The 22,754-nt window shown below is 43.5% G+C and overlaps 1 protein-coding gene across 1 annotated transcript in view; it reads right to left on the reverse strand.

Moving 5' to 3' along the window:
* Nucleotides 1-22,754, reverse strand: part of LOC138601925 (seizure 6-like protein) — a 64,380-nt gene that overhangs the window by 13,224 nt on the left and 28,402 nt on the right. Inside the window, exons 2-10 of the mRNA XM_069673240.1 lie at nucleotides 14,125-14,586; nucleotides 12,662-12,801; nucleotides 8,782-8,977; nucleotides 6,728-6,913; nucleotides 6,142-6,313; nucleotides 5,618-5,784; nucleotides 4,915-5,109; nucleotides 3,776-3,914; nucleotides 1,532-1,728 (exon numbers count right to left, since the gene is read on the reverse strand). Of these exons, the coding sequence (XP_069529341.1) occupies nucleotides 1,532-1,728; nucleotides 3,776-3,914; nucleotides 4,915-5,109; nucleotides 5,618-5,784; nucleotides 6,142-6,313; nucleotides 6,728-6,913; nucleotides 8,782-8,977; nucleotides 12,662-12,801; nucleotides 14,125-14,586 (1,854 nt within the window). The remainder of the gene's footprint in view (nucleotides 1-1,531; nucleotides 1,729-3,775; nucleotides 3,915-4,914; nucleotides 5,110-5,617; nucleotides 5,785-6,141; nucleotides 6,314-6,727; nucleotides 6,914-8,781; nucleotides 8,978-12,661; nucleotides 12,802-14,124; nucleotides 14,587-22,754) is intronic.

The following is a 22,754-nucleotide window of genomic DNA, read 5'->3' on the forward strand; positions in this document are numbered from 1 at the left end:
ATCTGCTTTGCAAATGTATTCTTTTCGGGGATATTTGGGAACGTGTGCACGTTTTTCTGTATAAATTGACGGATCTGAAGTCCGGCCTGTAGCTCGACTGCACACGCTTGAGGAAAAAGACAAGTGGTGATCACAGACAGGTGCAGCAGCGTGCTTTCAGTCTGCTCTCTGCTTCCACGTTGAATCTACACCATAGGCATGGACCTTACCCAGCCTGAGCAACACAAACATGTCGGCTTTATTAGTCTGCTCGGTAGAATTGCACTAATGACACTGTTAGTGCTAGTTCGTTGCACGCTGCTAAAGCCTGTGGGATGCTACCTGACGCAAACACTTAAGTGCTGCTTGTTTGCCTCAGTGTCGCTGTGGAGCGCTGAGGAGACTGTGACCTTGTATCACTTTTTTGGCCGTATTGCCTTTTATTAGATAGGACAGCTGAAGAGAGACAGGAAGTATTGGGAGCAGAGAGTGGGGGACGACATGCATCAAAGGGCCGAGGACCGGAGTCAAACCTGCGGACTGTAGCCTCTGTTTGCTTCTGTATCTGTGTCATGTGCAACACTTTGTAATGTTGCTGTTAAAGGTGCTTTTTAGATAAAAGTTTACTTAATTGCTTCCTTACTTTATAACATAAAACTTAAATTCTCATCGTGTTCTCCTCGTAGTTTTCCATCGTTCCAGCTTCTCCTGGAGCCTTTAAATGACCTCATCCTGTTGTGTTGTCTTTAATGGCAACGAGCGCAGAATGAACTCCACCATCTGTTTGTCTAAAGGCATCTAACTCTAGATATAGCCTCTATGTCCCTCTGTTAGACACAGGCATTTTTTGGGACTATTTTCAGCTGCGGATGAATCCATATTTAGTTCTCTGTAGTCGCTCTCCCACTGGTCAAAAAAAACCTGCTAACATCCAGCTTTTTTGCTTAGTGGGAAAGGTCACAATCGGTATTCAGACCCGGGTCACATGACTCTGAAGTAGACCCGGGTAATTATCGCCTCCGCATTGATGGGAACACAAAAACCTGTGTTGACACGCTAATCTCCGCCCCCTTTGCTCCATCGGTAACTTCTGCGACTCCTCGTCATCTCAGCTACAAACTCCGCCCGTCTCCGTCCGAGCAGCGCTTGAACAATTGAATGAATAACAGATACAATAAAGACCTAACCACCGTAACATCTTCACTGGTTACTAACCCTGTCTCCGGCACGTTTGTGACATCAGACGGTGACGCAGCAGAAAAGAGGCCGACAGGAGGATACTTCACTGGCAATGGGAAAAGAGAAAATCGGCATCTATAAGCGGGTCTTCCTGGGTCTGAAAAACCTGCGTCAGCACGCTAATTTCAGTGGGAGAGGGGTATAAGAGTATCTGGGGCAATAGGGCAGAGTATTGATTTCTTTCATACTTTTTGGCACCATTAGAGCTTCATGGCTCTGAGGAAGGAGATAAATGAGACGTTGGATGCATATTAGAAAAATAAGAGTTTCTTTTGGTCTTTTTATGCCAGGTTGTTGGAACTTTTACTCTCACCCATATAGTTGATGATGAAGCCCTCCCCTTTGCCGAAGACGAGCCCCGCCGGATCAGAGTGGAAGGTGACGGTCAGGTCGGGGGTGGTGGAGGAGAGTTTAAAGGGGCTGCTTCCTCCCACGTATCGCCCCAGGATACGAGTCGTGACCTCGTCGCCGTCCGTAATGGTCAGCATGTCGCTGTCACTGATGTTCAGTCTGTGGACGGAAGCAGAGAGAGAGAGAGAGTGTGAGCAGCGGTATCATCTCAGGACGAGTCAGGATGACTCAGAGAGCAGCGTGTCGACAGCCGACCGCGTGGGAGGCGAGGTGACCTCAGAGGCTAAATGCTGCACCGTCCACAGGCCGAGTGTTTAACAGGCTGTAAACACGGCCATGTTTTCACTGCCCTGCAGACGTGTGTTTCACCACACACACGCCGCACAGGCTTCTTTAAGAGGCAGTTTAAAAAACACGATGAATCCACCAAAGGACTGAAGGATGTAATTGGATTAGTGCTGGCTGAGAGTGAAGCTAAACGTGTCAGATTCATTCAATACTTGTCACTTGATTTACTTACTATACTAACTATACTTTTAGCTAACCTTTTGATTTTTATTTATTTGTCCTTTTTCCTACTTTGTACATGCAACGTTCTCTGGTGATAAATAAGTTAATTTATATTACTTACAGAAACATTTAAAGAAGGTTGATGAGTAATCGCAATGTGAAGGAAAAGTTGCACATTTTGGGACATAAACTTGTTTTCTTTCTTGCTGACATTTAAACCACAAGATCCAAGCCACTCCTATGTCTGCACGAAGCTACAGATAGCAGCTAGTTAGCATGAAAAGCACAATTAAATAAAACAGCTCTGCAAAACTTTCCATATTTTATTGCCTGATTTGATCAAACTCTGATAAGAAAAAGAGCCTCTTTAAATTTCCACATGCATGTAAAATGTAATCATGCTTATGTAAATAGTGTTTTGGGCCAAGAAGAAACACATAATGTTGCACTAACATGTGGCCGTTCCTTCTTTGGGCTTTTGTCAGCAGCCAATCATTGATCCCGACATTTAACACGCAACGGTTTTCATGGTTTCCTAGGTCCGACTTTCAAACACCTTCTTGTGTTTTACAGCCGAGGTCTGGTGCGTTTGATCCATTCCGATAATAAAATCCTTGCGTACGCTTTCATAACATCGAGACTCGATTACTGCAAAGTGCTTTTCCATGGCTTACCCTCGACGGCATTAAGAGGTCTTCATTTGGCTCCCAGTACAGAGCAAGAGCGCATTCAAAATCCTCTTTGTGACTTACAAGACTTAAAATGGATTGGCTCTCCTTCCATCTTATTAATCCATAAACTCTGTCACATCGTTTACATGATGTAATTTATATTTCCCTCACAGCTGGAAGGTTCCTGGTTCGAATCCCGGCTCAGACGTAGTGGGCCTTTCTGTGTGGAGTCTGCATGTTCCCTCCGGGTGCTCCGGCTTCCTCCCACAGTCCAAAGACATGCTCATTAGGTTCATTGACTCTAGATTACCTGTAGGTGTGAATGTGAGCATGAATGGTTCTGTCTCTGTCTGTCAGCCCTGTGATTGACGGGCGATCAATCCAGGTGTAACCCCGCCTCTTGTATAGATAATAGATGGATATATCTAACAAACATATTTAGGGGATGGATCGTTTCCTCTCAAACACTCCCAGCGCACGTACGGCTGGCAGCTCGCTCAGATTTTCTGGGTTACTTTGACTTTTACTTGAACTGAAGTTGAAGAAACTTTCAAACTAAATTGAACGCCATCAGAATAATTTGAAAGATGCATAAATAAATAAAACCTGTGCACATATTGGCTTTGACTTTAGCAATCTCAAAGTTTCTCAGCCATGAAGGCAGGCGTGAAGACTAAAGTTTCCTCGCAGCCACAGTGGCCAGCTCCGGAAGCAGCCAGAACAAGCAGAGAGTTCACATGAGGGCAGCACAGCGTGCTGGAAGCTGCAGCTTATCAGCATGCTCTCTCATGTTGTCACATTATTGACTTTAATGGTTCAGAGCGAGGAAAACTAGAGAAATATCAATAAGCGCATCTAGGCGGGGTGCTGGACCCCTTGCCGAGCCTCCACACTCACAGCCCCATGCATACATTTTTAATGATAACATTTGGTTCTCGATCGCAGCTGAAGTTTGGATGTTTACGAAAGTGTGTGTGTGTGTGTGTGTGTGTGTGTGTGTGTGTGTGTGTGTGTGTTTTGCTCACAGTTGAACATCGAGCAGCACCCGTTTGTCCTCCCCGACGTGTATCCTCCAGCTGCAGTCCTCCCCCTCTCCGTACCACTCAGGCCAGTTTGGAGACAGAATCACTCCTCCGGGACCGCTCAGGTCTCCTCCGCACTGAGCTGAACGAGCAACAAGACACAGTCAAACTTAGGAATACAGAGGATTTAAAGGGTAACTTTCAAATCTCAACACTATCTTTATACATTTTGGGGTCTTAATGACTGAAGGGTATAAAACGTTTTGGGATTGCTCCAGTGGATCGCTTCAGCTGGCAGCCCTGAAACAGGCTGTAATGACTGCAATGTAATCCTTTGGGGCAACTGCACCTGATCAAAGTCCGTCCACTAAAATACTTTTTTTTGTGTGTGTCTGAAAACATTACAGAAAGGATCCCAACAGATGAAGATGCTTAATTTAAGCCCAAAACAGCTGTCAGGTCGCTCTCTTCAAAGTCACCAGACTTCACTGACAAAAACAGTGTTTTTATGTTGAGGAAACAGGAGCTGCTGGTCTAGCGCTGCATTAATCCGTTTGTTTGTTCCTCTTATTATGCGGCTTTGGGGTTAGTTCAGGTCTAATACAATATTTGTGTAACACATGAAAACACAAAGTCACAAACAAAAGGAGGCAGTGGTACTCTAGCAACTCCTGTGTTCTGCAGGGAAAAATTAGTGTTTTTGACAATGGAGTCTGGTGGCTTTGACGATCGTGATGTAACGTCTGTTTCTGGCTTTCTGGCTTGATAAAAAAAGTCTTTCTCTGCAGGGATCCTTTCTGTAATGTTGTCAGACACTTAGAATAACAGTCTGAGTCACTTTCACTGGGCGGACTTTGATGAGGCACGTTCAGTCCCAAAGACCACTTGAAGCCCTTACAGCCTGTTTCAGAGATGCCAGCTAAAGTGATCTTCTTGCAGACTTCTAACCAAGCTTAACAATCCGTCTTCTGGCTGTTGTTTTAACTTCATCGTACAAACATATGAGTGGTATCGACCTTTTAATCTGACTCTCACAGTCAATAAACCCCCAAAATTCGAGCTCTTCCTTTAAGCAGCTCTAAAAGCATCAAGCGTCTGGCCTCATGCAAAAACTTGAATGAAGTGGCACATACTATCGTTACCTTTGCACAGCGGCTCGGTGTCATTCCAGTACGGATCCCTCGCACTGATGCACTCGATGACAGGGGGGCCTTGTTCCAGAGCGTGGCCCGGGTCACAGGTGAACGTGACCACGGCTCCGACTCCGTACAGCGGGTCAGAGGTTGTGAAGTTCCCGTTCTGGAGGTACGGCTCGTAGCAGTGGCCACGCTCGAACGCTGGAGGAGGAAATGAGGGGGGTCAGTCCACAAATTAAATTAAAATGAAAGCAAAATGTGTCTCATTAAAGTTTCACCCTGTTTTTTATCTCTTTTTTGACACCTCTCTGGTATCTCCAAAAACAGATGCCGAGATGATTAGAAGCTTCTCCCTCTAAAAACAGTAATCACACATTGTCCTTTAATCTTGTTTCCAGTCTCAGAAATGATTCTCTGGTCTCATTTTCTGCACACTGATGAGGATAAACATGCTGGAAGCGATCTTTGCATCCCTCCACAAACTGACATTGCCAGAATCTCTGAAAGCTTAGCTCAGATTATGTTGGACACACAGCCCACTCCCCGCCACTGCAGCCAAAATCAGCTTGGCAGCACACGATGTAAGCAGAAACATCGAGCCTTGCAATCCTCTTTCGTTTGTTTACATCTCCGTGATTACACTGTGATTATAGAGTAGAACAATATATCTTATGTGTCTATATTAGTGTGCATGTTTTATCTTCTGTACCTTCGTAGCGGATGTTGAACCCCGTGTTGTGGTTGGGCTGATCGGTGATGAACTGGATCCTCACGGCCGGTCCCTCGCTGATCACACCTTCGAAAGGTATCTGTCCCCCCCGACCCGAGTCGAACAGCACCACAGAGCCGGCGTCCAACCCGCTCCACAGCACCAACCTGCAGGGAGGAAGCACTGTGAGCATGAGACGACGTGCAAGTGAAATCAAGCAGCAATCGTTTGTCCTCCCTGACGTGTTTGCTCCAGCTGCAGTCCTCCCCCTCTCCATACAACCTGATTAATAAGTCCAATATTCACTCCTTTTTAGCTCTGTTTTTGGTCTCCACCACCTCCTGAGGGAAAAATCTGTGTCTTTAGCTGCTTTCTTTTACAGGAAACAAGGTCATTAAGAGCCGTGAGATTAAAGACACGGGCCATAAAACCAAAACTATGAGCTTAAAGATGTTACAAGAAGGGTGGTCACCTCTGACTTTTGGAGAACGTTTTAACACACACACAAAGTCGGGCCCTCCTACCTGTCAGTGGGTCCCAGGGCGAGTCTCTCCAGGTGGAGGTGCAGCCTCTGGTCCTTGGGGGCCTCCAGGGACCAGGAGCAGGAGCGGTCCTGGGTGGCGTTGGGCCCGTGGTGGGGGGAAGGAGACAGGACCCTGCCCACTGTGGCGTTCTTCACTGTGCCTCCACAGAGAGCTGCAGAGAGGACGTCATTCGAGTTCACTTTTATTCAAAGACATGATGTGATAATCAAAGTTCTAAGTTGGTTTATTCCACATTAAATAAGTGGATAAAGTAACTTTATTATGGCTTTTAAATGAAAATAATGTAAATACAAAATATCTTCCTCCTTTCACCTCTTCTGAATGTTTGTATATATACTGTATATTAAATATTTAAAAGCTTTTTAAAGCTTAAATGACAAATATTCTAATAAATATTTCTGCCTTGATTGATTTTTTTTTTTACATCTTATAGACAGAATAAATAATTGACGAGTCGAGAAACTCTGAGGATGATCATGTGATGTGTTCAGAAGCTCAGGAACACTTGCGGACCTGCAGTGAGACTGTTATTTGTAAAAAAGCAACAGCATTGCTCTGCACTCACCCCTGCAGGTGGGCACCTTGCCGCTCCACATGGGCAGGGAGGCGTTGAGGCAAGTGAGCAGCGACTCCCCCTGCAGGTGGTAACCCATGTGACAGTGAAAGCGGGCGGTGCCTCCTGGCAGCAGGTCGAGCACGGACACCTCCCCGAAGTGAGGCCTCTTCGGCAGCGAACAGCTGAGTCTGAAGACTGAAGACAGACGGAGAAAGCAGGGAGGAAGTGGACGAGTCAAATTCAAGACACCAAAAATATAAACATAATGGTTGTGCTACTTTACTGATATTATGTCTATTCCTACTTCACCCAGTAATTCTACTAGAAGTTTCTCAGTATGCTTTTTTATACTTTATGAACATGAAGAGGAGCTAAGATTTATGTAATTCAGAGTGAGAGTTTTATTGTTGGAAGACGTTTTCTTAAAAGTACTTATACCAAACTGACAGGCTCAGATTGTTATTCTAAGTGTCCCTGCAGAAACAGACCTTTTTGTTACAGAGGAAGATGATTTTTTTTGAAGCCAGAAACAGATGTTACATCACTCTCTTCACCAGAAGCAGACGCAGACGATGATCGCTTTAGCTAGCATCTACAATACAGGCTGCAATGGCTTCAAATGATCCTCGGGACTGAAAGTGTCTAATCATAGTCCGTCCAGTAAAAGTGACAGGCTCCGATTGTTACTGTGTCTGACAACAGCACAGACAGGATCCCTGCAGAAACAGACGTTGCGAAGCTCACTACAAAGACACCAGACTCCATTGAAAAAAGTAGTAATTAATAAAACATGAGATTGTCTGGTCAACCCCGCCTGGATCTGTAAGTTTGTTTGTGATATTTTGAGTTAGATTTGAAATGGTTCGTTCAGAAACAAAAGAACAAACAAACTTACAGATCAAGGCGGCGGTAGACCAGCAACTCCCATTTTCAGGGTCGTAAAATTACTGTTTTTGTCAATGGAGTCTGGTAGCTTTCAAGAGTCACTTCTTGTTTAGACCTTTTTGGTCAGTTAAGATGCTTTTTTGAAATTACAAACAGCTGTTACATTCTTCAAAGCCACCAAACTCCACTGACAAAAACAGTCATTATAACTGAAAGAACACAGGTGTTGCAGGTCTGCTGCTGCCTGTTTGTTGTGTTATTGCATAAATATAGTGTTTTAAATGGTTGGTTGGAACCAACACAATGTTCATTTAATGCACAATAACGTGACTGATCAAGGCAGCTGTAGACAAGCAACTGCTGTGTATGCACTGTAAAATTGTTGTTTTTATCACTGGAGTCTGGTGGCATCTAAGAAGGCGATGAAGCAGCTGGTTCTGTTTAAAAAAAGGATCTTATCCCTTAACAAAGGTCTGTTTCTTTTGGGATCCTTTCTGTAATGTTGTCAGAATTATCCTTTAAGTAGAGGATTTGTAAATGATCTCTTTCAGTCAATGTTTTTGTTTCTAATCTTTTTACACAGTCACTTGAGAAATCAAATGTACATTGAATCATCCTAATCATATTAATACGTTTTGTAAGCTATGAGGGATAATATTAAGGTTTTTTTTATTCCCTAAACGCTGATTTTCACGCCTCATCGTGAGCATATCTCTGTCTCCAAAGCTGTTTAATCTCCATCAGTACGACTCGGCTACCTGCAGGTGATGTAACAGGATTAGATGACTGTGATTAATGGCACAGGTGGGTCTTAACACTCTGGTGCTTCCCTCCTTTCCAGTCCTTGTCATATCCATTACGGGCTGCTGGCATATCCGTGCACACACACACACAGACTGAACACACTCAAACATACACAACATACACACACTCTATACAAACTCCCATATTCTCAGCCCCCTAATGAGACGAGAGCTAATTAATCAGAGCTCTAATCAGCTAATTCACACGACAGATTCAATCACCGTGCTAAGTGATTAGAGGAGAAGCTTTTTGATCATGTAATTAGCATGTACAGAGAGTACAAACAGCCCATCTGGACGTCATAAAGAGTTCACACGTTTTGAATGTGTATGGCGTGTTTATACAGGTACGAGTATTCATGTTTGAGGACTCACTCTGGTAGTGCAGCTGGAAGATGCCCATGTTCCCGTCCAGCGATGAGCGGTAGTAGACGGACAGGGTGTTGGTGGGACTGCGGATCACCTGACCTTCTACCAGCAGCGTTTGGTTGGCCAGGACCAGCAGGGCGCCTCGTTCATCTGCACCCCTGATGGACAGCTGCTCACCCTCAGAGAGGTTCACGCTCTTCACCTGAACACACAGGAGCAGGACGATACTTGTTAGCATGAAGACGAGAATATAAACCCAAAGTCGTTACTCTTTGAAATGTTTTGTTATTGGTACCTCTATTCTTTGAGCTACAGTGGAAATATGAGATTTTTTTAAACATATTTTGGAATTAATCCAGTAGATAACTTTCAGCCAGCAGCTGTGAAACAGGCTGTAATGGCTGCAACATAACAAAAGTATTTTTTCCACTGACAGGCTCAGATTGTTATTCTAACATTACAGAAAGGATCCGTACAGAGATAGACCTTTTTGATGATCAGTAAGATGCTTTATATTTAACCAGAAACAGCACCTACATCGCTCTCTTCGAAGCCACCAGACTCCACTGACAAAAACTGCTATTTAACCACACAGAACATGGGATTTGCCTGTCTGTGTCTGTGTGATTGTGTATAACACAAATATTGTGTTGGATCTCAACTAAGCGTTTACAACACAAAAGTCACAAAATAACACGAACAAACTAACCGATTAAGGCAAGGGTTGACCAGACAATCTTGTGCTCTAAATGTTAAATCACTGTTTTTTCAATGGAGTCTGGTGTTTTTGAAGAGAGCAATGTAACAGCTGTTTCTGTTTAAAAATAAAGCATCTTACCGATCATCAAAAAGGTCTATCTCTGTAGGGATCCTTTCTGTAATGTTAGAATACCTGTCAGTGGAAAAAATAAGAACTTTTGTTGCAGCCATTACAGCCTGTTTCACAGCTGCTGGCTGAAAGACATCTACCTCTGTAACAAAAAGGTCTATCTCTGTAGGGATCCTTTCTGTAATGTTGTCAGACACTTACATTAACATTGTGTTGGTTCCAAACTACCATTTAAAACACTATATTTACACTGTCCTACACTAAACACTATATTTATGCAATAACACAACAAACAGGCAGCAGCAGACCAGCAACTCCTGTTTTCTTTCAGATACAATGACTGTTTTTGTCAATGGAGTCTGGTGTCATGAAGAAAGCGATGTAGCAGCTGTTTGTAATTTCAAAAAAGCATCTCAACTGACCAAAAAGGTCTAAACAAGAAGTTACTCTCAAACAAACTAACCAATCCAGGCGGGGTTGACCAGACAATCTCATGTTCTATTAATTACTACTTTTTTCAATGGAGTCTGGTGTCTTTGACGTGAGCTACACAACGTCTGTTTCTGCAGGGATCCTTTCTGTGCTGTTGTCAGACACAGTAACAATCGGAGCCTGTCACTTTTACTGGACGGACTATGATTAGACACTTTCAGTCCCAAGGATCATTTGAAGCCATTGCAGCCTGTATTGTAGATGGTAGCTAAAGCAATCTTCGTCTACGTCTGTTTCTGGCTAAAGAAAATCATCCTTCTCTTTAACAACCTCTCTCTTTTTTAACAAAAAGGTTTTCCCACTGACAGGCCCAGATTAGTTTTCTATTTCTATTTCATGTTTTACTAGAGATCGATATCCTTTTTGTAAAACCAGAAACACCCAAAAAATTGCTGTCATCAACCCACCAGACTCCATTAAAAAATCTGTCACATTAACACAGGAGTTGTTGGTCTTAAACTGCCTTTATCAGTTAGTTTGTTTGTGTTTTTGTTGACTTTTGTTGTTTAAACGGTTAGTTCAGATCCAACACAAGATTTGTGTAACACACAATAACACAAAAAAGTAACCCATTAGGGCAGCAGGAGACCAGCAGAACCTGTATCACACCTGTGTAAAAAGTCAATGGAGTTTGGTGAATTCAAAGAGAGCGATGTAACGTCTGTTTCTGTCTAAAAACAAGCATCTTCCTCCGTAACAAAAAGGTCTATCTCTGTTGGGATCCTTTCTGTAATGTGGTCAGACACAGAATAATACTTTACTTCCTGTTTGCTTGTTTAAAAACCTACTTAATGTCCCTAAAACCCACAAAAGAAACAGCGTGATAAAGGCAGTGGTGGAAGAAATGCTCAGATCTTTAACTTAGCTGCTATAAAACAGCAAACAAACATCTGTTACAATTAAAAGCATCAAAACACATTTATAGGAGATGATTGAAACAAATGATCACGATAAAGGTGAACTGTTACAAAGAAAGAAAAATGTGGATGAATGAACAGCTGCAACTGAATTTTCTTGCTCAACTTTAAAAGCCCTTCTCCTTGTTTATACGTTGGGACCGGTTCCAGCTCTAGCTCAGAGTTTCAATTTGCACCATGATGTTGGAAAAGAGCAGAAAAAAACAAGAGAACAACTGTTGTTTTAAAAGGTACTTAGAGGTTTAACACGTTAGAGAGAAGCAGAAATAATTTCGTCAGTGACTCAGGTAATAAATGAAATCTGTTTGCCGTGCCAATAAAACTGTCAGACTCAGTGAACCGAAATTAAATTCTGAGTGTGTGTGAGTGTGCTTGTTTTGCTATCTTTGCGAGGACCCATTTCAGTATTAAACAATTGAAGCGAGGACATTTTAACATTGTGAGGACATTTGGCCAGTTCTCTCTACTATGAAGGACAATCTTAAGGTTAGAGTTAAGTTAAGGTGGTACAGTCATGGTGCACAGGCACAAGAACAGTTGAGCATGAAAATACTTGAACTGAAATGAAATTCTGGTATAAAATATTTAAAAGTCGGTGGTTTTGCCTCAGGGACTTCAACACTGATTCCAGCCTACAATAGTCTCTATATTTTGTCTGCAGACTGTGATCAGGTTCAACCCTGCAGAGCGTTTTTAAAGTCCTGTTTCAATGACTGTGAAGTGATTGTATGAAGTGTCTGACAACATTATATAAATCCCTACAGAGATAGACCTTTCTGTTAAAGAGGAAGATGATTTTTTTTAAGACCACAAAGAGCAGTTACATCACTCTCTTCAAAGCCACCAGACTCCAGTGAAAAAAAGAGTATTTTTACCTTGCAGAACACATAAGTTGCTCGTCTACTTCAGCCTCCATCAGTTTATTTGTTTGAGTCTTTGTCGTTTTAACTGGTTAGTCTGGACCCAACACAACATTTCTGTGGCATAAAATAACACAAAAAACTAACTGATTGTCAGAGAGGTGGACAAGCAACTCAAAGGATCAGAGAGGTAAAAATCACTGTTTTTGTTAATGGAGTCTGGTGGCTTTCAAGAGACGACGTTACAGCTGTTTCTGGTTTCAAAAAATCATCTTCCTCTGTAACAAAAAGGTCTCTGTAGGGATCCTTTCTGTCATGCTGTCAGACACTTTATTTATAAGCGCTCATAGGCCAAATAAGACTCAGAAGCACTGATTTAATCTTCAACAGCTTCTCTTATGATTTTAAATGTAGAAAATCTTAATGTGAAAGTAACTTCAGCTGTTGGGTAAATGGAGTAGAGAATAAAGTACAATACTTAAGAGAGAGGAGTGTAAATGTGCTGAGCTCTTTTCCTCGACAGCTGTAAATTCATGCCAGGAAAGAGTTTTGAAAGAGAAAGCAGAAGCAGTAACAGCAGCTGCCACTAGGGGGCAGAGTTTAACCTGGGATCAGATCAGAGGCCTCCTCACGGACAAAAACAAACAGACACAAACACACAACGTTCCCTTTCAACAAAATGATGTCCAGCATGATAAACAGAGACTGTGCAAACAGTGAAAACATGATGTGTGTGTGTGTGTGTGTGTGTGTGTGTGTTTGCGTTGGCATGCTGCTGATGTTTTTACCTGCAGCTCCACTCCGTAGCCGGTGTACACGGTCACTGTGTAGGTGCAGTGTAGGAAGGTGCTGTCGGGCAGAGGAGGGTCATCAGACGAGTCGATGTATCCCTCTGGGTCTGAGAAATTCACCATGCAGCTCGACACAGCTGAAGGACAGAGCAGAGGAGTTTATTCTACACCGGCCGTGTTATTTTGCTCAGCCCTGCCTTGTAATCTCTTTAATGCGAGCCTGCCTGGAAACTCATTGGAAATCCCCGCTGTGTTTAATTAATGACGGAAATTACAGGGATCAGAACGGCTGCGCAGCGAGGACTCCTGGCTGTTAACAGTGACATGAAATAAATAATCGCATCCTCGAAAGACTTTGATCAGGGCTGGGTGAAGGATTCAGGATATTCAGATCCTAGAAGTATCATAACAAAGAACAAATACTGCACCATCAAAGAATAAGCACTGCTGTGGAATTAAACATTTATCCAAGTACGAAACTCAAACAGCAATTCTGGGATTTCTCTGCAACATTTTTCATATATTTTGGGGTCCAAATAAGATTGAGAGAATTTTGGTATTAGCTGCAACGTAATCCCAGGCGCCCGATAAAAGTGCGTCCACTAAAAGTTCTTGTTGTTTCCACTGACAGGCTCAGACTGTTATTCAAAATGTCTGACAATCCCTACAGTGATATACCTTTTTGTTACAGAGGAGGATGCTTCTTTTAAATCAGAAATAGCCGCCAACAATCGCCTCTTCAAAGCCACCAGACTCCATTGACAAAAATCCTAATTTTAGCTAACAGAACACATAAGTTGCTAGTCTACTTCTGCCTCAATCAGTTCCTTTGTTTGAGTCTTTGTTTGACTTTATTGTTTTAACTGGTTAGTCTGAAATATTTGTGTGACATACAATAACACAAAACTAACTAACTGATTGTGGGAAAGGTAGACAAGCAACTCAAATGTTCTGAGAGGTAAAATTGCTGTTTTTGTCAATGGAGTCTGGTGGCTTTGAGGAGGCGATTGTTGACAGCTATCTCTGGTTTAAAAGAAGAACAAAAAGGTCTTTTCTGTCATGTTGTCACACACTTAGAATAACAATCTGGGCCTGTCAGTGGAAACAACAAGAACTTTCAGTGCATAAACTTTTGCCGCTTTCCCCCTCGAAGATTATGTTGCAGCCATTACAGTCCGTTACACAGCTGCAGGCTGAAGCACTCTACTGGAGCAATTCCAAAACGTTTCAAACCAATCAAGTATTCAGAACACAATAATATGTAAAAATGGGGCCTTGTTTTTGAAATACCAGAATTCCTCTCTCATACACAGCTGGGAGTCGGTCCAAATGATCAAATAATGGCCAGAAACAGAGTTTGTGTGCAGCCTCATTTTGTATGTAATGGAGCTTAAATCAAATCTGAGCACTTTCTGTACTTTATTACTCTGGGAACAGCGTACAAACTTTATGATTACTACCTGATGGAGGTGTTTCTGTCTCAGTGTCCATGTCCGGCATCGTGCCCGCAGTGGTGATCTCCTCCTCTGGCTCAGGCTCGTGTGTCTGTGTGTGCGGCAGCTGGGAGTGTGTGTCCGTAGGCGGAGGCTCAGTTGGATCGCTGCCTCGGCCTGACACTGCAGCTGATGCTGGGGGTTTTACCCTCCTCAGTAATCCCCCGCTCTGATGCTCCAGGGAACGACTTCCAGGGAGGGAGCTGACAGTGAGTCCTCTGCCCAGAAGAGGGAGCAGGTTCTGGGGCAGAGCGGAGGGGAGAATGTCCCCTTTCTGGGGGACAAGTCGTCCTTTTTGAGTCAGCACCGAGTGCAGCAAACCTCCAGCTAATGCACCGGAGGTTTTGGCTTTGGGGCTGTTTTCCTTTGTGCTCTCTGGTGTCACCACTGGAGACTGGGCAGAGGGGCCGGCTGTGGGGACTTCTTTATCTGAAGAGAGAGGAGCACAAGGAAAATCTTTGAAAACGCCCCGAGAGCAGAACTCTGGGTGGCTCTGTCACCGTCCTGCTGGGCTTATCAGGAGTGGGGTTATCTCCAGCAAGCACAGCCAAAGCCCAGTCGAGCTTACCTCCATTTTTCAACATACAGAGCATGCACACACACACACACACACACACGCACACGCACACGCGCACGCGCACACACACACACACACACACACAGTAAGACAGTGTCGTGGAGAGACAGGGCAGTTAAGCATGACAGGAGCCGACCGGGGAGGAGGGGGAGAGAGTAAAAAAAAGGAAAAAATGCATAGACAGGCAAAGCGCTCTGCCGTGCATGCTAAAATGCCATCTCCAGAAGCTTAGTTCAAAAACAGCACAGAGCAGCATTTACACGCACACACCCACACACACACTCCATCTTCCAGCCTGCATACTTTACGGTCCACCATCACAACAAGCAGCAGAAACACACACTCACAAAGTGCTCATGGTGCAGCTTCACTTTAATCTACGTCTGAGTGTCGTTTAAAGCGCGCGGGCCAGAGGAGCTCTGCGGCTGTCATTAAGGAAACAAGTTAAAGGGAAATATTTCCTCTTTGTTGTGTTGTCCACAGCACAAGCACCCTCTTCTTCTTCTGCAGCTTTTCATCTCCAGACAGAAAATAAATAGCTTTTTTTCTTATTATATACCTGCATTAAGCTCGACGTGTCAACCCGCCATCATCAAGAAACTCATTTCAGCTTTCACAGCTTGCAATTATTTAGTCAGGAGCTCAGCAGCAGATGTTGACACACACGCACACACACACAAACACACACACACACGTCTTCTAAAGATGCTGAGAAACTTTGCTCTTCATGTCCTCTGTAATTCCTCTTTTGATATTTCTGTTTGTTAGAATTTGGCTGAACAGCGCAGTAATTACGGCGCTTTAAACACTCAACATAAACAGTTTAATTAAGATGTCTAAAGATGAGAGCAACGTTTACAATGAATAATAAACCTGTCAGTCCTCTCTTGTTTACAAAGTACGCTATCAAAGAGGACGTAAAGTATAAACAAATTACAAAAACTTAAGAGGCAATTTTTTGTTTTCTTCAGATAAAAAGTGTTAATCGGAGAGTTTTTGGTGCTTGTAGGCGGATTTAATTACCTTAAGACAGAGCGGGACGGGGCTAGCTTTGTCCCCCTGTTTCTGGTTTAAAACTAAGATAGCCAGTGGCTAGCCAAAAGAAAAATTAACCACTGGGTATGTCCCAATTCAGGGGCTGCATCCTTCGAAGGACGCATTTGAAGGCTGATTGCGTCGCAGTGGCGCCTTAAAGGCTGTCCCTCCTTCTGATGCGGCAGCGTCGCAGGCCACATAGGAGCCATCGGGTGCATCCTTCACGGCCAAGCGTATCCCAAGATTCATTGCATGCCACTTTTAAACGAGCTGACGGACTCTCGAGGGGCCGAGGAATACACTTTAAATATAAATGTTTTTGGTTTCAACTCAACAGAATAGCTAGAGAAACAAATGTTAAAAAAACGAACAGGCTCTTGAAACAATAAAAAGGTTAAGTTATATGACGTTAGTTATGTTAGCCAGCTAGCTACCTGTTGCTAGGCGACAGGAGCACTGCTAGTGACGCAAGGGTAAGGGCGGGAACAGCTGGTGACTCAAACAAGAAATCCTCCGTAGACCAGAGCTTCTCATTTCAGTCTGGCCTCAGCGTCTACGCATGCTATGAATGACTCGTCCTTTGTAGCCCGCGTCCTTCGAAGGATGCAGCCGCTGAATTAAAACACAGCTACAGTGTCAGAAAATATCAGTTCTTTCATCAAAAGTCAAAAGAAAACAAATCTAAATAAAACTACAACTCCCAGGGTTTTGCAAGAAACCGCCAGGCATAAAATTCTTCTTCTACATGTGCTGCGAACGGCAGGAAGAAGCTAAAGATCAGGTTTTTTTAACTTGAACTAAATTGAAGGTTTGTGCAGTCATGCTAGTTGTTACCCCTGTTCCCGGTCTTAATGCTAAGCTAACTAGCTAGCTGTAGCGCTCTTGATTAAATCCTCAGTGAAAGACATAAATGACCATGTTAGAAGTCGACTCCCATGGTGCATTTCTGCAAGAAACATCCAATTACCAAGCTTAACATTATGTTGTGCTGTTAACAGTGGGCGGACGCTTACGAGAACATTGTGTCTCTTTCAAAGTAAAAGTCTGTGTCTAAATATACAACGCCCTGTTTATATGAAAGCATAACAGCGTCATGTGAGCATTTTAGCATGATCACAACAGCATTTACCTTAAATCATGTCTACATCCTCCAATCTTGATGCACGATTGAATAATGACTGTAGTTCTACACTGTAAGCGCTCGACGCCCTCCCGTACGGCTAGCAGAGAACATAAGGTCTGTTAATGCACGTTCAGAGCCACAGGTGAGGAGGACATGTCCAATGAAACGCTGTGTGTACTCTGGACTGAGAGTGCATGAATCATTTATAATAAGTGACTTGCTCGTTAGTCACTGTAGCAGGGGAAAGACTTTCCATTACTCAGGCTCTTATAGCAGGAAGTGAACTTTTTACATTGAACGCCGTTCTGTCGGAACATCATATCTCAACACGGCTTCCTCCAAACATTATTAAAGGAAGTCGGCAGGAAGACAAAGCTTCATGATTCATGCTACAAACGTCATTTCTCAATCAAGCTTCAGACAGCAGACGGATCGATCACAAATATGGAGCTGTCCTCTTTCCTGATCGATGTTTCTATATGATCGAATCGATGCGCGTGATGCAGCCAGGGTCATTCAAAGTCACAGCCCCGAGGCAGACAAATCAAGTGGGTGTTTTTTAACATTACAGTAATTTAATGTGACAAATATGAAAGGTACCAACTTGATTTTTCTAACACAGACTGCTGGAGCTTTTTATTACTGTCAGATTAACTTGTGACAACATAATTACACAGAATGAGGTCTTTAATCTTTAGATTCCTCGTGCTGTTAGCGGTGCAGCTAACAGAACTTTTAGCTCTGTGCTGACCAGCAGAAACTTTAACCAAGATAAGACATGTTACTTTAGAATTATTTCCATACAATGATGCATATTATTGCTGTAAGATGCACAGAGGAGATCCCTAACTCCATCACTGTGGGTTGGAGGCAGAGATCTCTCTGACGGGTTTCTGCAGGGCTACATCGAGTCGTGTAGGAGGATCTATTTCGGGTTTGGAAGCTCTTCCACAGCTCGGGTCAGCAGGAAACTCTCCTGTTGAAATCATCAACCACAGATGTGCTTGAATATATCTTTTATTAATATAATTCAAACGTACAATCTTGGGTACATATGATTATTTGGAGAAGACTCCTTCGACTCCCAAGGTGCATTTAAAAGACATCCAATCACAGAGCTGAGTTTTGTTACTTATGCTGTTTATTGTAAAAGACAATGTTCAGCTCACTTTTAATTTTCTAAAGGTTTTGAATGAATTAACGTGTGAAGACAGCAAAGTGTGGTTTGTGCACCTGTCTGACTTCATGACTCAGAAATAAAGTTGGGAGACGGCGTAAAAACCCTCCAGTGATGTGTGAGTCATGAGTCAATCGTTCGAACGCGGGAGTCACGAGTCCTCATCTCCACTAACTCGTTCACTGACTCACCCCTCCTACCTGCTACTAGCCACTGCAAACTGCCAATTTGAGGTGAGACCACCGTGTAAGCCCTGTGAGAAACAACAACCACTTTGGCTCTTGTTTCAACTCAGTGGTCGCTCCCACAGCACCTGGAGCTCGCTCCCCGCGCTGAGCTGAAGGTCTGACTCCAGTTACACGATTCACTCACTGAGGGAGCTTTCACATCAGGAACCCGGGCCTGTATCCTAGTACACTTGACCCCAAAGCGCAGCATCACCAATCTCATCTCATTGTACGGGCTTGGGATCATGTGATTCGCACGCTTTTCAACACTGGAACGACAACATAAACTATGTTCCGTAGTTGATGATACTCTTCTTCTTCTCCTTGTTTTTGAGGTGCATTACCGCCACCTTCAGTCCTACTGTAAGTGTACTTGGGTACAAAACGAAATTATTAATGTGAAAGCTGACCGGCGGAGAGGAGAGGGGGGGGCAACCGTACTCGTGCAAACGTATCTAATGTGAAAACACCCTCATCACTCACCCAGTACCTGCTCTCCCAACACAGCTGGCACATGTTTCCTGCACACAATCACGGGAAAACGAGCATCACAAACCTGCGAAATGACTCGCTTTACTATCAGAAATGAATCAAGTAGGTCTGAAAACAATCAGAAGGTCTTAAAGAGCTGCACGATTACATTTAATCTCCATTAATGTTAGCGGCGTGCTAAACTGGAAGTTAGCCCGATTGCGTGACGGAGGTGCGCATGCTCTGTGGGCGCTTGGGCTCTGGGTAACTGACAAACCTGACTCTCTTTAGTGAGCGACTCATACAAACACGAGTTAGTAAGAAGAGTCGAACCTCCCGTCTCTACCAGCCAATGACAACAATACATACTTGGTGTGAGGAAAAATATGATCATGTCTGTAATAGTTTGAACTGTTTGCAGCAGCAGAACATAGCTTGTGTTTGGCGTCCAGGCTCCGACCTTATCAATCACGGTACATGCAGAAACCTCCGTAGCCGGAGCCTGCGGTTGGACGCTGGGGTGGTGGGGCTGAAAGCATGAGCGCAGTCCTGGTGCAGGGCAGCGGTGGCAATGACGCAGCCTAAATAGACGCCACATTGGGAGGAAGTGTTTGTCAGAAAGACGCACGTCAAGAATCAGTGCAGCTCGAGTGGCCTGTCCAAATTGGCTCGCAGGCATCGCTCAATGACTCCATGTCACTTGGAGGTGTTCAGGGACGCCACCGTGACCATAACTTAGTTTCCAGGTTTGGCCTTTATGTGTGAAATCTTTGACTGGTCGATGTAGAAGTTATATATGTTCATACGTCTGGCCTTTTGATAGTTATCCATATTCATATTAGACTTGTTCTTGGCGAGGACCAAGAAGACTTTGAGCTATATTGGAATGGGCGTAGTTCAAGTTGTTGCCACAGATTTATTCAGAAACATTTTGTCCTCTTAACTTCTATAAAACATCTTCCATTTTAAAAAGCAAAGTTGTTCTGAGGAGGTTAAAGAAACATTTCAAATTAGAGAACAGAAACAGGAGGAACACTTCCACAGCGATGCATCTCTGGACCACTTTGGCTGAACCGAGCGCGTCAGACTAAATGAGACAGTTTGTTGGCCGAGCTGCACAGTTGGTGGTTTCGTTCTCCTCGTTGTGTTCGTGTTGTTGTCTAGAAGGTGTTTGAACCATCACCGGCTGACGATCCTTTGTCCTTAATTGGTCTCCGGTGTGGGCGCAGATTTGCATTCACTGTGCTTTTGTTTTGTTGTTGCACTCATCCCAATTAACTTAAATTACCTTATTTATAGCAGGAAGGTCCTCGTGTGACTTTGGACCATGTAAACAAGGATGTGCAGAGTTTTTAGAGAGACACGTGAAAACAGATAGCCTCGAGTTCGACTCATTTCACCCTAAACAAAGCAATCAAGAGAAATTAGCCGGCTTTGGTACAGAGAATGTTTCCTGCTGAACACGTTGTTTCATTAACTTCCCGTCATGTATCAGCAAAATGTGCTGACAGCTTCTGTAGCGGCGCTGCTACCTGACTCATTTGGTTCACCCATCAGATGAATAATTAAAGCCCAGATGTTGTGAAGTCCATGAAAGCACAGATTGGGTTGTTTAACGTTTAGTTCTGGAGGGGGAGAAACAATAGACATGTTGATGAGGCCTGACAGACTTTGGAGGGTTTTTTTGGACTGGAATTTGCTGTGACAGTCGCTGTTGTGACAGTTTGAGTTTGATGGGAACATTCAGCTTTGTGGAGAGATTGTCAGCAGAGAGACTCGTCACACAGTTCATGGATAACAAGTGATTTCATGCTCACAAGAACGAAGAGGAAGAAACAATTTGGGAATAAACAACCTTCAAAATATGTCTCTTAAAGGGGAATGACAGCATTTTCAAACTCTCTGTTTGTACATATTTTTAAGTCTAAATGACAAACAGGGAGAACGTGCTTCAGTAGGTGCGTTCAGCCTGCAGCCGTGAAACAGGCTGTGATGGCTGCAGCGTAATGACTAAAACTGACAGGTTTATGTTGGTTGTTTATTTCTGTTTCATGTCTTACAAGAGAGAGATTTCTTTTTTTTTTATAGTCCCCTGCTGGTGAAAATCAAGTGTATAACCTTGTGAACATCTCGATGTGGTGTTTCTCATGAGCTACGAGACACATCAGGGACAACATGAGCAGACGTCTCCATGGCTGGGCCTGTCTGCTGTTAAACTGCAGTGTACCAAGGACAGGCTGAACAACACGTGTTCAGATTGGCAGGTTTGAGACGTCACAAACCTAAGGAGCCAATCCCGTTAAAGGAGGGGTTGCCGCTATGCATATCTTTATGTGTAACCTATGGCAACCACTTCAGCGATGTGCGAGCCAGCTGTAACCATCATCACCAAACTCACTGACAACTAACGTTAACGTCACTACTACTAATGACTACATTTCAAGCTGCTACGTTTCAACAGGTCGCCACTAAACGATGGCAGAGACGTGTTTTGTTTTCGCGACGGAGGGGGCGGTGTGACATGTGCAAAGTGGGCGGGGCCTATGCAGATTGGGGAACTTTTAAGGCGGAGATGCCCCTTATTTTTACGTGTACTTTTAAGGTGATGAAACATATCAGACAATTTATTATTTCAAACAGAGCATTCTATGTCTTATAACGTAACTGGAGCTGCTCTTTAAAACCAGAAACACACATTAATTTGCTGTCGTCAACGCACCAGACTCCATTACAAAAACAGTCAAATCAATACGGGAGTTGTTGGTCTCACTCCGCCTCCATCGGTTAGTTTGTTTGTGTGACTTTAGTTGTTTGAATTGTTCGTTCAGATCCAAAACACAAATGGTGTCGTACATAATAACACAAACAAACTGATCGATAGGGGCAGCAGAAGACCAACAACTCCCATGTTCTGCTCATTAAAATGAGTTGTTTGGTGGCGTTAAGAAGAGTTCAAAGCCACCAAACTCCATTGACAAAATCAGTTATTTTTACCCTGCAGAACATGGGAGCTGCTTGTCTACCTTTCTGACAATCAGTTACTTTTTTGTGTTATTTTATGTCACAGAAATATACAAACAAACCAGTTAAAACAACAAAGTCAAACAAAGATGAAGCGAACTGATTGAGGCAGAAGTAGACGAGCAACTTCTGTGTTCTGTGAGGTAAAATTGCTGTTTTTGTCAATGGAGTCTGGTGTGTCTGCAGAGAGTGATGTAACGTCTGCTTCTGGTTAAAAAAGCATCTTCCTCTTGAACAGAAAGGTCTGTCTCTGTCGGGATCCTTCCTGTAATGCTGTCAGACACACACAACAGAGAGGACTTTTAGTGGACGCACTTTGATTCCTTTGAGGATTACTCTGCAGCCTGTTTCACTGCTTAAACTGCTTGAAATGCTTAAACTTTATGAACCTTTTAGTCCTTTAGAACCTAAAATATATAAAGAAACAAAAAGGTGAAAAACACCAGGAGAACTCTTTAAGAGATAACAAATAAAAAGCTTTGTCTGCTCTGAGATATAAAATCTTTAAACCCTTGGATCTTCTTCAAAGTGCTTCCAAAGAGCTGTGAGTTTGCAGATTTTTATTCCACTCCAAGAAACTAGAGCCGCTGATTTCAGTGATCAGCACCTTCAATCAGAGGGGAGGAAATAATCAGAGAAATCAGCCTCTGCTTGTTTTCCACCAAACTGCAGGGACTGCAGCACTAATACAGCTCGCAGAGGAGCACAAAGGCAGCTCAAGGCGAGGAGCGAAGAGGAGCGAAGAGGAGCGAAGAGGAGCGATAATGCTGCAGGAAAATAGTGCACCAATAATCTGAGCAGAAAAGGTCATTTAGCTCCTCTGAGAGCAGAAAAGAACCACTGAGAACATTAAACACTTTAAACATAATAAGGTGGGATTGTCGAAGGTCAAAGGTCTAAAGGACTGGCTGAAACTTAAACTCTCTGCCGGAGTGGTTTAAGATAAATACTCTGCACGATGCACCA

Source organism: Semicossyphus pulcher, unplaced genomic scaffold (genome assembly GCF_022749685.1).
Source record: "Semicossyphus pulcher isolate SPU_LCO1_2020_fin unplaced genomic scaffold, fSemPul1.0.p SCAF_22, whole genome shotgun sequence".
Lineage (NCBI taxonomy): Eukaryota > Metazoa > Chordata > Actinopteri > Labriformes > Labridae > Semicossyphus > Semicossyphus pulcher.